We start from the raw sequence: 14,467 nt of genomic DNA, 5'->3' as shown, positions 1-14,467 counted from the left end.
AATTTTAATCGTATATTTAAAGTGGGGGAAACACCTTCTGCTTTGTACTTAAAAATGGATATGTAAGGTCTATAATCGTTATATTATTATGCTCGTGCTTTCAATTTTGTTTTTTATTGTTAAATTATATCGATCTTGAAACTAATACCTAAAAATGTGAATATGGGCTCTCGTGTTGTACCAGCGGTAATTTGGAAACTGGTGTCTCTTCACCAATGAAAGGAGTACACAAGCAATACATTTTCTAGAACATGGTTAAAAATGAAAAGAAAACACCTCACCCAATGAACTTACATAGTAACTCCTCCCTAAATGTGTTTATTCCTGTAAAGGCTACAAAGTCTGTGGTCAACTGATGAAAAGATCACAACTGAAAGATCTGGTGGTCGTGACATTGCTGTTTTGTACGTCACAGAGTGACGTCACAGCCAAGAAATGAAGGCGCTATATTGAAATATATTGAAACATCCACTCCACCCGTCCAGACAGACTCGGAAAACAAATTGCCCCCATTGCTTTCATCACAATCAGGAGTTTAAGTACCGAGTTTGTTAGTACCTGTAAACGTAGATAGTCACGTGATTACCCGAAAAAACAAGGCGCTATATCTCGGAAACGAAAGTAGCACAAACGCTACTTACAGCGACACAAACCGGCACAAACGCAGCACTAACGATTGCGGTGAGTTTCGTCGTTTGTGCTGTTCGACTGGCGGGTGGGCAACTTCGTGGAGCAGGACGTGCAAACATGTCTGGGTCATTACATTGCAGACTGCAGAAGACTCGACTTCACCTGAGGATCTAACACAGGCGCCCATACCTGTGTCTTCAGAGGGCAGGTGTGTATTCTACACCAAGGACTGGCCGGAAACACAAAGATAAAAGTACTGTCGCTTCATGTTTGCGCAAAAGACCTGTAAATACAAACATCGAACAATGACAGTTTATTAAATAATTCAGATATACGTTCACTTCTGTTAATTTAAAATAAAAAAATGTTTCCAATATTGCCGCGGTCCGCAGGTGCGAGACGGTGGACTTTCCAGTGTTGCTTCTCGGATGTGTTATTTACTACCCGCGATAACCTTGTACGTAGTGCCCCTTAAAAACACCGTGGTTCTTTTTCACGTTAACGAATGTGCTTTAAATAAAAAGTGCAACAGTGGTCTTGTTGTTCGTAAAGTTGCAGATTCAAGCCTTTTTGAACACGTGGCTCGACAGACGGTCGAATTATTTAAGAAGGAGACCGTGAGAAAAATGCCCACCGCTACGAAGTATGAAGACGTGCTCGTTAAAGCCTCTTGGTAAAAACATGCAACTGTTCGCTAGTGTTTACTTTTTCAGACTACACCCGCAACTCTTCTGATTAGGGTATGTGATATTCGTGACATTTAATTTTCCTGCTCACACAAATGCACAGAAGACACTGATATTAAATGCAAAATCCACCGACGTCCCGCACCCGGGCACACAGAGGAACAAAGTTCAGAACTGTTACTCTCGCACCGGTAACAGACGCTTGAACCCGGCAGACGGGGTCAATGGAGGTCAAAGTCACCGTGCATGGTCACGTGATCACCGGAAAAACAAGGCGCTATATCTCGGGAACGAAAGCCGCTGGGAAGTTACTTTCCATGGCACAAGCCGGCACAAACGTGGCACTAACGAATGAGGGGGGCCAACTTTACGGAGCTAACCAAGGAAAATCCTGCATGGTATTTTAAATACAATATTTCGGACGGATTTTGAATCTTGCGTTTTGCGTTGTGTTCATTGTGTTTTGCAATAAAATATTAACTTTAGAGTAACTCGTAAAACTACTGAACAATTTAAAAGCAGGCATACGAAATACTTAGAACTGTTACAAGCAACACGTGAAAATGAACTCTTGCACTTCATATGAAGTCCTCATATGAGAGACATTTGCAAACTAGCCGTCATTTGAACGGGAATTTGCCGACTCTTAGACAGTGACGAGATTATCGCCATATTCAATTCCAAGCCCCGACCCTGCCTCTGGTCTAGAAGGTCGAAACCTCACAACAGAGGCAGGCACTGATTGTGTGTGTGTCCGCCGTGGTACAGTAGCGTAATTGTTGCTTAACCCGTGTGTGTGTGAGAGAGAGAGAGACAGTATGTATATATAACGTTCCGCTAATTGTGCTGTTTGATTATACCGCTCGAGGATTGGAGGGGTGCCCCTATGCTGGCAGGACGGTCAGTTAGAGCCCAGCCACCCACTTTTGCACAGGCCCACCCAAAAATCAATTAATGGCTACGCCCCTGTATCCACCGAAGTGTTTCTTAATAAAATATGACATTTGACCTCCCACTCCAACAGACACAGAACATATTGTAGCTACGGCAGCTCTGCTGGCTGAGACTCTGGGGCTACTTCAGTGAACAGGGTGTTCTTTACTATAGCAGAACTCCATACATTGTTAATACCCATCGACACAGCTAAGCGTTGACAAAACTTGCATAGGGCTGATATGGTCTGCTGCCAGCTAAATTATTTGGGGGGGGGGGGAATGCGTTTGTTTCCTAATGTTCTTTTAAAAGCTAAAATGGCATTTATTGTGGTTACATTAAGGATATTGGAGACTGATTCAATTATACTATTCACACCAAAAAAATGCAAAACGTCCATCCAAACAGACCTTGAAAGCAAATTGCAGGCATTGTTATCCCCTGTAAGCTACATTAACTTATTCATTTTATTGTGCTGTTTGTAGGGGAGCAACATCATAGAGCTCACCAGATCCCCGAAGAAAGGTGACATCTTTTTTTTGCAGGGGGTGACTGGCCTGCAAGTCAAGCTCTTAATTCAATTCAATTCAAGCTGCTTTATTGGCAGGACCGATGAGTACAATCAGTGTTGCCAAAGCAAAACAAATGTAATCAACATAAAACAAAAAAAAATCGACAGACATTTACAATACAGACACAAGCATATGATACAGTATTTACATACAAACATATGGAGCATTATTGGGAGACAGACTCACTGTTCCTCAGGCAGTGACAGGAGATCACATACTGGGCTGCCAGTTCCCCCCTCCCTCTCCCAGCAGGATTGGGGCCTGTTGTGATTCTGGCAGGTGTGAGAATTCTGGGATTAGATTTGTAAATCACAGTGCAGTAGGAAGTTCTTACGTAGTGTCCAAAAAAGCGCTTTACTGTATAAGTGTAAGGATTATTTTACTATCAGATCAGCCATTTCCGAAATTCGTTTAAGACCCATCTATTCATTAAAACTGTTGATTAGTACTCACTATTATTTTTACTAAAATTTGATTTAGTCAGTTTTCTGGGTTTGTTTTCTATTGTGTGGTATGAGTACTATTGCTGACTTGCAAAGTGCTCATAAAAAAAACATAATTGTTGGTTTATACACATAAGATATTCAGCACATTAATAGTGTCTATAAATACTATTGTAACGCAACGGGGGCTCAGGCAGGCGGCCTTGCCGCATCTGGTCGGCCCCACCCCGACTGGAGGCTCGAACCCGGGACTTCCGCGTCTCTCTGCAGCGACCTAGCCCCGTGAGCCAAAGAGAGATCTCTCTACAGCCCAGTAGCTGTGGTCCTGCTATCACAGGGAAGGGCGGTGACGTCACCCGCTCTGGTACGCCGGCTCTTACACACACTGCTTGTCGCAGGACCACAGCTACTGGGCTGTGGAGAGATCTCTCTTTGGCTCACGGGGCTAGGTCGCTGCAGAGAGACGCGGAAGTCCCGGGTTCGAGCCTCCAGTCGGGATGGGGCCGACCAGATGCGGCAAGGGCGCCCGCCTGAGCCCCCGTTGCGTTACATTGGTGTCAGAAGCGGGGCGGGATAGCCCTTCGCCGGGGACGGCGATTTAAGCGGGGGAGAGTGTAACGCTTACGGCTGACAAGCACTGTGTGTAAGAGCCGGCGTACCAGAGCGGGTGACGTCACCGCCCTTCCCTGTGATAGCAGGACCACAGCTACTGGGCTGTGGAGAGATCTCTCTTTGGCTCACGGGGCTAGGTCGCTGCAGAGAGACGCGGAAGTCCCGGGTTCGAGCCCCGGACGGTGCAGGGGCCGACCTGATGCGGCAAGGGCGCCCGCCTGAGCCCCCGTTGTGTTACACTATAATGTGATTGGTGAGGACACAAGACAGGGCACAAACCAGAGGTGGCCTTTCTGCCCAACTGACCCATTTAGTCAGTAGTAATTAATTGATCCCAGAATCTCACCCAGCTGTTTCCTGAAAGATGCCAAGGTATCGGCTCCAACAACATGGTCTTTAAGGAATTGTGGGGGTAGAAATTAAAATGGAATCCTTTAGGATACTTTCATCTACTGTATTCATGTTTAAACCATTTTATCCAGTATAGGGACGAGGTGGAGATGAAGTCTATATCAGCAGGCAACAAGGCAGGGCCACCCTGGACAGGATGCCCGTCCATCACATGATACAGACACAGGCTCACCAGGGTCAATTTTCCCAGAAGGCATTTAACCTACCAGTAGATCTTTACACTGTTGGAGGAAACCAGAGCACCCAGAGGGAGCCCACATGAACACCAGGAGATCATACAACCTCTACACAGACAGCATGCCAGTAATTGAACCCAGGGCCCCAGAGCTTTGGGGTAGTAAGGCTAACCACTGCACTGCCATGCCACACTTTAGGATACTTTATTCAAAAGCAGGACAGAGGATCAAATTTGAATGTGTAAAACTTTAATTACAACAGAATATAAAAAATGAATACTACAGGGAAAATCAAATGTTTAGATTTAGCACCGGGTTGCCTTTCCCGCAGTAGAGCAAAGCAATCAATGCACTCGGGCTGTAGTCTTGTCTTTACTCTCTTCCCTGAGAGACAGGTGAGTGTGTAAACCCCAGATCATGTGACCCAACTCCACCAATCATTAACTGACACAGTACCAGGAAGTAGATGAATTTTTTTTAATCCAGGAAGCGACATCATAGGTGTTGTTCCATTCAACCAAAGGATGAAACACAGGAGGGACAAAAGAACCTACGAAACCAGTGGACACAGCTTAATGCCAATAAAACATTCATTAAAGTAATTAAACAAAGCTATAAACTGAATTTAAAGAAAGTATATAAGAGGATTATCAAACATTGTAAAAAAGGCAAATTAAATTTAAAATACATATATGAAGTTTAACATAGGCTAATGCCCAAAGTGCAAAGTGTTACAAGTAGCATAAACAAACTATAGATACAAAATGGCAAAAGCTCATTTAGACAAGGTTACTTATGGGCATGACTTGGTTGTTGACACATTTATAACTTCTAGGAAACGTGTAGATGCAATTCAAAAGCAAACAAAGCATTATGATTTGTAATGAAAAGGTTCAGTATATGAAATAGTGTGCAGTATTGGTAACCATGTTATAGAAAACAAAAATATATATTGCTGCTCTAGAATGTGCTCAGAGAAGAGGAACAAGAAACATTCTAGGGGTGAAGGAATTGTCCCACACTGACAGGCTGAAGGAACTGAGTCTCTTTAGTCTGAAGGGAGTGTCCCACACTGACAGGCTGAAGGAACTGAGTCTCTTTAGTCTGTCACACTGACAGACTGAAGGAACGGAGTCTCTACACTGACATGTTGAAAAAATTGAATCCCCTTAGTCTCTTTTAGATACTCACCTGGGTGTGTAAGTGTGTGCTTAAGACCTGATGCCTGGGTGTGTGAGCGTGGGTTTAACACTTGATGACTGGGTGTGTAAGTGTGTGAGTATGTACTTAAGACTTGATGTCTGGGTTTGCTGTATGAAACTGTCACTTGGGGTGTGGCTCCACCTTAATGTCAAAGGCAAAAGGACCATTCATGGAAAAGCCGATGTAAAAGGAGATACGGGTGCCTTTATCCAGCCCACTTATCTGGGTCATCCTCTCTGGCTTCACCTGCAGTTTCACCTCTGGGTTTGGGGTGTCAGCCATGATTTTCTTGTGCTGCACCACCCCAGTGACTCTTTGGAGAAGCTGTTGGACTCTCTCCTGCTTCCATACCTTGTCATTATACCAGAGGGTGCTGTCCTGCTGGTCTGTGTCAAGGCACTTCACAACCTGCCTCCTGCTCACCAGTTTGCCATAGTTTTGCTTCTGGCCCAAGTAGAAATGTATGACCGGCCTTTTAGAGAAGAAGAAGGCCTTCATCTCATTCCAGAATGAGTTCCTCATCTGAGATATGTAGCTCCCCACACTTTCACCTGTACAGGTGCTGTTTTCCTCTGGCCACAGCAGGACAGTAGCAATGAAGTTGAGGGCTAGGCTCTCACTGTCTGCGACTGGATGATCGAGGACCTCTGCCAGGATATTCAGGAGAGAAGAGTACTCCCATAAGTAAGGCAAGTTGGGTGTTATGCACTGGAGCACTACATTGGCGTAGATGAAGTTAATTTTGTCCATCACACTTTTTTGGTCTTCCTTTAGTATTAATTTATATATATTGACTGTTTCCTTCATTTTGTCAGCAGGAATATTTTCAGTGAGGTACGAAAGTAGCCCAAAGTAAGTATCTGCTTTGATCTGCTGCAAGAACCGTCTCCCCTCATAGATCTGCAAAGAGAGGGTCCTGGTCTCTGGCAGCTCCACAGGGCTGGGTATGCAGAAGACCTCAACATAGAGCTTGAAGCACTCAGAGAGCTCCTTCTGTGTCTTCTCTCGCCTGACCTTTTCCAGAAATGTGGGCTCCAGGTTGACAAAGAAGCAGTCCAGGAAATCAAACTGCATCTTCATTCTGTATCTGAGGTTGCCCAGGAGATCACTGTAATCCTGAAGCACCTGGAAGTAAGAAGCATGCTCCTGTTTCTGCCTGTCACTCTCAGCAATATCACTGACTGAAATGTATCCTGAGAGGAAATCTGAGAGGCTTGATGAAGAGAATTTTCCAGTGAAAACTGGAATCTTCTTCAGGACCTCCACGATGAGCACAGCCACCTGGACCTCACCTAGGCAGCCCACCGTGTTATAGGGGCTGTTGTTTCGGTGTCTTGTCCTCTGCCTGGCTTGGGACTCAACCTCTCTCTTGGCAATATGCTGTGTTTTCCTGAAAGCCTCTGTGGCATCACAGGCCATCTTAAGGTATTCCTTCAGTTGCTCTGGTGAGAAAGGAACCTCCTTATTCTTCACTTTAGTTAAATCATACTTCAGTTTGTGCTTGATGATCTGAGCCAATGTGTCAGCAATGTAAGAGTTTTCCTCTGCCAGGTTACTGGCCTTCCTGCCCCACTTCAGGGCCTCTGTGTAGTCTTTGTTTCTGAGATAGTAGTACCTAGCAAGAAGCTGGTAGATGACCGGGTCATTCTTAAAGCGCTTGGCTGCATTGGATAGCACATTCTCCTCCAGCCCTGGTGTCTCCTTCATGATGGTCTGAATCAGAGGAGAGAACTGTCTCTCATTCTTAGAGCTGCCATACTGCCTTTTGACCAGCATTGTGCGAACATCCTCGATTAGTCTGTCTCTCCCATGGACGCTATCATATAGGCTGTCCTCTGTGAGCAGCAGGTTGGTAATCTGGGCCTTGGTCACACTGTATGTCATTGCCAACTCCTGCAGGCAGTGCTTGGCCACAAGGTGGTGGATAGTGCGCACACCCTCAAAAGCCCCCCAATCCATGAGGTTGCAGAACTTCCCAAACTCATCCCCGAATTTCTGCAATTTGAAAATGGGCTTGGGCGAGTCCAGGAATGTCTCACAAAGGGAAACTGATAGCCCAGCCCCCTGAACATATGTATGCAGGAGGGCCAACACAGCAAAGAGCTGGGCTTGCTTGTGGTCGAAACAAAAGCCCTTAAGAGTATTACGAGCAACACCCTGGATGTACTCCTCTTTGAAATTTTCCTTCATGATCATGAAACCGTAGAAAGTCTCAGTATTTTTTAATGTCTTCTTTATCTCCTTCAGTTTCCCCTGGAATTGCCCTTGCTCGGCTAGGGAGAGTACATTCCCAAGGAAGACTGTGTCTGACTTCATCTGCTCGGGGGTTTCTGTCCTCATGCAGTTGAGCACAATGACCAGTGTGTTCCTGCAGATCAGTTCCTCCTTCTCAATTTCCTTCTCAATCTGTAGCTGCAAGTTGTGCACGGCATCCATCTCTTCAAACCCATCTACCATCAACAGCACGGGGACGCAGAAGGACTTCTTCTCAACCATGTAGGTCAGCAGCTGTACCACCTGGCTGGCAACCTCGGCAAAATCCGCATGCCTGTCCTTTAGCACAGCACACCGGAACTTGTCTCTCAGGGTCCACAGGATGTGCATTGCTAGGGTTGTGCCACCGCAGCCTGGGAGGTGGAAGAGGTTGAAAGACTCACAGGCTCGCTGCGAGGACATGAGCTCAGGTATAATGGTTTCCAAGATGAAATTGTACTTTTCTCTTTTAATGAAGTGCCCAGGACCTGAATCTGAGAAGTAGAAATTCCACCAGGAAACCTTCCCTCCTTTGTAGAAGTGCTCCTCCACCAATGTCCTATCCTCCTGAACTCCCACCTCGCACTGGTTGATGCAGAGGATGCTGAGAGTGTCCATGCTGTCCTCATTCTTCTTTCTCAGGATGACTCTGCCCTTGCCAGCACACGGCAGAAAGTGGTTCAAGCTTCTGTTAGTTGACCACAGGCTCTGGATGGTGCCATTGATCTCAGGAAGGCTAAGTTCATAGATGGTTCTTGGGGAGATATCAACCCTGTAGCGCGCATCAATCAGATCCTTCCAGTTAATGAAGGCGGCATCGTTCTCACAGATGCACAGCAGCTGCTCGATGCCACCCAGCTGTTGCAGGAACATGCTGAAGGTCTCCAATATCGGATCTATTTTGTCATCCACCCTAGACAGCAGGAGGAAAATCACCAGGAACCTCTTCCGTGGCAATACACACTTCTGGCACAAGAATGAGATGACTTCTTGCACAGATGCTCCTTTTTGCACCAGCCAGGTGTCTGGTCCTGAAGGCTTGACATCTCCAATCTCTTTCTTCACACACCCATCGCAGAAGATCCAGCTGGTGTTCCTGGTGAGCCTCAGGCGGCCAGCAACTTCTTCATCAGTCTGTCTGACCTTGTAATCTGTGGGGAAGTGTGGGTTAACCATCCTTTCCTCTTCATAATACTTGTAAAGGCCAGAGTCTGCAGAATCGGGGTCAAAATCGAGCACAGTTATCAGTTTCATCTCCCGGACGAACTCCAGTGACTCTAGCTGTACTTGATGAGATTTATTGGTCACCAGTATATACCAGTCGTACTGGGACCTATCCAATGATCCAGAGCCTCCTGTAATCATCTCGCTCAGTCTGGAACCCTGTGTGCTCTGCTTGATGTGAGCCAATTTCATTTCCTCTTCCTGTTTCCTTGCCAGTGACAGCTGCTTCACTTCCTCCTTCACAAACCTGTTGTACTCCTTATTGTCCTTATTTTTGGGTGACTTGACGAGGAGGTTTTTAATGCTGGCGCCATCGCGCACTAGGCACTGTCTGCCCTCCTCCGAGGCCTTTTTTGTTGGCTTTTTCTTTTCCATGTTGACCACATGGTAGACAATCTCCTTGCACGCCATGTAGGCTGGAACAATGTCCACTTCTATCACGTACTTGACTGAAGTCGTTGTGTTGGGGTTGAGCACCTCCACAAAGCGGGGGGGCTTGATGCACCTCTTGGCTGCATTCACATGCTTGTCCTCAAAGTGCTCTTCAATGGCCTGTGAGAGCTTTTTGCCATAGGCCTCCATGTCCTCCACAGTGACGCCCAGAACTTGCCCGTGCTCATATATGGGGCGGTCGCCAATTCCAAAGTGGATGGTACCATTGGTGCGGCTGTTCATGCAGGCTGCTGCGAATCGGATGGTGTCGATCTCGAACTTCAGTAGCTTGTTGTCAGGGCTTGTGTTGGTGAAGGCCTTGAACTCATGGCAGGGCTCGATGAGGTTGAATGCCCCGGTTTCTGGTATGTCCAGCCTCCTGTTTTCAATGTACCTGTGGGAGTCGTGGAATCTGTGAAAGGGGTAGGGCTTGCAGGGCATGTCCGACGGGCCCCTTACACTGATCGGCCCAACTTTGTTCAAAATGTCCCTCTTCTGCAGGATCAGGTTTGCCAGACAATGGCTGATGCCAAATTGCTCAAGGTCATCCATGTCCATGAGGAGGAAGAAAGCCCCAGAAACATTGTTTCTGTAGAGAACCTCGGCACATGAGTTCTCCAGCTCCGGCTGCAGGAGGACCCACTGCCTCACATCTTCTTTGCTCCAGTGCTTGACGGCAGCAGGGAATTGTGGACGGTTGGCGTGAATCACAAGCTGTCCCTTCTGTGAAAAAAAACAGAAGACAGACAATGGAATTAGGAGAAGATGACAGAAAATTTGACTTTTTCAGTTTGTGCTCCCCAATTTCTTCATATCTGGGGATCGGTGATCCCCAGTGCCAGGATTATAGATGTCTGAGCTACAACAGTTACAGGAGCCATCCAAAACCAAGATTCGGAACTTCTGGTCTAGAAAACACTAACTGGAATGGGAGTCCCCAGGACCCCTGTTGTAGAGAACTGACTCAGCTGACCTCGTTCAGACTCTCCAAGGCTGCCTCGGGGTCCTCCATCATCTCGGCCAAGAATCTCCTCTGTTGGTTGGGGGTTCAAGACCAGGAAGCCGGAGGACACTCTGAGGAGAAACGAGAGGACAAAGGAAACGTCAATATATAATTGTCATGAAGAGTTTGGGGAATAGAAGGGCGGTAACGGGGCCAGGCGCTCCAGTCCCAGACCCAGATGGTCAGGACGTCGTTGGTAGGCGGACTTCCGGGCATCCATCTTCCAAAGCTGAGCCTGGAATGGTGGGAGCATCTGGCTGTTATAGGACGGGGGGCAGGAACCTGAGGCAGGTGCAGGGGATCAGGAAAACGAGGAAGGGCTGGAGTGTCCTTAAGAGGAGAGGTTTACGATCATGACAATAATTTCAAGAATCTTTTAGATTAAAAAACCGCGCTATGGTATCTCGCAATTGCGACTTAGTATCTCAGAATTCCGACTTTATATCTCGCAATTGCGACTTTTTATCTCACATTTGCGACTTCGAAATAGTCCATAATTCATTGTCTGTCCTTTTGTTATTGTAACGGATTCGGGTTCTAGGACTTTTGCCCCTCGCCGCTCCCACCCTAGTTCGTGCTTCACTGCATGTGCTTGAACCCAGGTCTTGCCAGCTGAGCTAGAGAACACTTTCTTTAACCCCGGCGGCCAGCATCCCTGTTATGCGCAGGGGAGGGCGGTACCGTCACCACACTGCAACCAGATCGTACAACCTGTATGTCGTCCGGTCCGTTACACTATATTCATGAATCGTACAGGATCATAGGATCTATAGGCCTGAAGACTTGTCTTGTACAGTGCCCTGATAAAAATCAAATTACACTAATTTTTATGGAATCCCATTTCCGCCAGTGAGGCCTCCATAGTATCCGGATGGAATAGTGGACGGTGGGCTTTTTAAAAAAGTTTTTAGAAATAGAAAAACGGAGACAGAATATGAAAAAAAGATACAGAAATAGACACTTCACATTCAGAGGAATTGACAGTTATAAAAGCTGAAACTTATACTTTTTAAATATTTCCATTGTAAGTCCTTTTTTACTTAAAAGGTCTTCTTTCGCTCAGCTGGCAAGACCTGGGTTCCCGAATCCGTTACAATAACAAGAGGACAGACAATGAAATGTGGGCTATTTCAAAGTCGCAATTCTGAGTTTTCAAGTCGTAATTCTGAGTTTTTAAATCGTAATTCTGAGATACTAAGTCGGAATTGCGAGATACCATAGCGCGTTTTTTTTTTTTTTACTCCCTGGCGGAAACGGGCTTCCATAGCTCCGCCTTCAGACTGTGACGCTTGGAGGCAGCGGGGCTGGTCCGTCCGGGGAGAGAAGAGAAACTAAACCGAGAGACTCGGATCTTCGGGAAAGTGTGGACAAACTCGCTAGAGCCGCTCCCGGCTGCGAGACGGGTTGACGGTCACGCACAGAGCAAACCTGGCCATTCCTTTACATGCCGCAAAACCATCCAAGTCCATATTTAACTCTACATACAACACCCCCCCTCAAACCGTGACCACCACAGTTCCAAAACCATCCTCTCCTCCCTGGTCTCTCCATGCTTCTCTAAGGGCAAACCTTCAGTGAAAGCTTCACTCCTCTGTCCCCTTCTCTGCCCCAGATCCAACCACACTTTCTGCTTGACAAGACCAGGAACATAGGGACTGTTCCACACTGACTGGAGGAACTGAGTCTCTTTAGTCTGAAGGGAGTGTCCCACACTGACAGGCCGAAGGAACTGAGTCTCTTTAGTCTGAAGGGAGTGTCCCACACTGACAGGCTGAAGGAACTGAGTCTCTTCAGTCTGAAGGGAGTGTCCCACACTGACAGGCTGAAGGAACTGAGTCTCTTCAGTCTGAAGGGAGTGTCCCACACTGACAGGCTGAAGGAACTGAGTTCTCTTTAGTTTTGAAAAGAGAGGCTACAAGCAGACTTAATTCAGGTATTCAGAATCCTCAGAGCGAACAGTGAAACACAAACCAGGTGGCAGCAGTGGAAACTACAGGAAGTGTATTTTAAACTGAGAACATGAGGCACATCTCTACATAAAGGGTGGTGGGAGTGTGGAACAAGCTGCCTAGACATGTTGTTGAAGCCGAAACCCTAGATTCTCTCAAGGAACAGGTGGATGAGATCCTGGATAAACTATTAAGTTTCAAATAAGCTACACTGTAGATGGGCCAAGTAGTCTCCTCTTGTCATTAAAAACCGTTTTGCAGCTGAATTCACAAGATTGAGCGCCTTTCAATCGAAGCACAGTTTTAAGATCCCACCCCGTCACCCAGGTGAGCCCGGAGTCTTCTGCTCATTCTGTCAACAACCGAGGCGGTGGCATGTACAGGGTTAAAGTCCGGCTCACCGGCCCTTGCAGACTCGTCCTGTCGTGTGTTCTGGGATGGGCTACAATACTATAATAACTACAGTACACTACAGTTGTTACCACAATATAACAACAATATAGCTGTTATTATATTAGATATAGTTACTGGGGTGTCGAAACAACAATATAGCTTTCCTGTATTACAGAACTCATGTACATGTACTTACAGGAGTGTGGTAACAGCAATATACTGCAGGCCTGACTGTATTGAATATGGTGTTGAATTCACAGCCAGATCTGACAGAGTTGTACCCCATAGTGAGCTCAACACAGGACGACTGCAACGCTTCGTGTTCTCCTGGACGCTTTGAGACCCAGCGGGCTTCAACACCGTGTTTAAACTGAAGGTTTGATGTGTACATCCTGTTACGTTACGCCTTTTCAAAGCTGAAAATTGCAACTGAATGTCAGTGCGCGATATTCGGTCGTCGCACCGCTCAGGGGGTCAGTAAGCACAGTTTTAAGATCCCACCCCGTCACCCAGGTGAGCCCGGAGTCTTCTGCTCATCCTGTCGACAACCGAGGCGGCGGCATGTACAGGGTTAAAGTCCGGCTCACCGGTCCTTGCAGACTCGTCCTGTCGTGTGTTCTGGGATGGGCACAGACGTGTCTTCTCGAGCGAGCGTGGTAGCAAATACTGAATAACCCGACGACGCTTCTAGTCGGGCAGGACAGCCAAATGAGTCTTAATACGCATCTCACGGCTCCGCCTCCAGACTGTGACGCCTGGAGGCAGCGGGGCTGGTCCGTCCGGGGAGAGAGACGAGAAACGAAACCGAGACTCGGCTCCGCGGGAAAGTGTGTCGGCAAACTCGCTACAGAGCCGCTTCGAGACGGGATGAGTTACACGCACAGCGCAAACCCGGCCATTTAAAGAAACCAGGATATTGGCTTCAAGATCAAGGCTGGGTTGTTTGTTCCACACCCCCACCACCGTTTGCGTAAAGAAGTGTCTGTTCCAGTTTTAAATGCACTTCATGTACTTTCCACGTATTCAGTTCCTCCAGTCTGTCAGTGTGGGACACTCCCTTCAGACTAAAGAGACTCAGTTTCTTCAGCCTGTCAGTTCCATGTTGAACAGTGTTGAGGATAATAATAATTAATAACAATAATTGCTCACACACTTACAGCACTTTTGTGGACACTCCACTCAAAGCACTTTACAGGTAATGGGGACTCCCCTTCACCACCACCACCAGTGTGCAGCCCCACCTGGATGATGCGCCAGTACACTCACCACACACCAGCTCTCAGTGGGGAGGAGAACAGAGTGATGAAGCCAGTTCAGAGAGGGGGATTATTAGGAGGCCATGATCGGTAAGGGCCAATGGGAAATTTGGCCAGGATGCCGGGGTTACACCCCTATTCTTTTCGAGAAACGCCCTGGGATTTTTAATGACCACAGAGACTCAGGACCTCGGATTTACATCTCATCCAGAGGACAGCACCTTTTTACGGTATAGTGTCCCCATCACTATACTGGGGCATTAGGACCCACATAGACCGCAGGGTGAGCGC

At 47.0% G+C, this 14,467-nt stretch overlaps 1 protein-coding gene and 1 long non-coding RNA gene across 4 annotated transcripts; one reads left to right on the top strand and one right to left on the bottom strand.

The window, feature by feature from the left end:
* Window positions 1-502: 502 nt before the first annotated feature.
* Window positions 503-1,045, top strand: LOC148656778 (uncharacterized). Its single transcript, XR_015940820.1, has 2 exons — window positions 503-681; window positions 771-1,045. It is a non-coding gene; the product is annotated as an uncharacterized LOC148656778 (long non-coding RNA).
* A 3,650-nt stretch (window positions 1,046-4,695) lies between these two features.
* On the bottom strand, window positions 4,696-13,819 carry LOC148656777 (sterile alpha motif domain-containing protein 9-like). Of its 3 annotated transcripts, none has more exons than XM_088642618.1 (3): window positions 13,117-13,819; window positions 10,549-10,649; window positions 4,696-10,298 (listed from the first exon to the last, which is right to left on the bottom strand). In XM_088642618.1, exons 2-3 carry the CDS (start codon window positions 10,588-10,590, stop codon window positions 5,787-5,789), a joined length of 4,554 nt encoding a protein of 1,517 aa, XP_088498744.1. In that variant the 5' UTR covers window positions 10,591-10,649; window positions 13,117-13,819; the 3' UTR covers window positions 4,696-5,786. The 3 variants fall into 3 exon arrangements, with proteins under 3 accessions (XP_088498744.1, XP_088498743.1, XP_088498745.1); XM_088642617.1 differs by having other exon boundaries at window positions 13,508-13,819; XM_088642619.1 differs by lacking the exon at window positions 13,117-13,819 and adding an exon at window positions 12,929-12,950.
* Window positions 13,820-14,467: the final 648 nt, after the last annotated feature.

The sequence above is a fragment of the Lepisosteus platostomus genome, chromosome 8 (genome assembly GCF_059453375.1).
Source record: "Lepisosteus platostomus isolate fLepPlt1 chromosome 8, fLepPlt1.hap1, whole genome shotgun sequence".
NCBI classification, from domain to species: Eukaryota; Metazoa; Chordata; class Actinopteri; order Semionotiformes; family Lepisosteidae; genus Lepisosteus; species Lepisosteus platostomus.
Note: the sequence above shows the minus strand (reverse complement) of the source record. Positions and strands in the feature narration are given on the sequence as shown.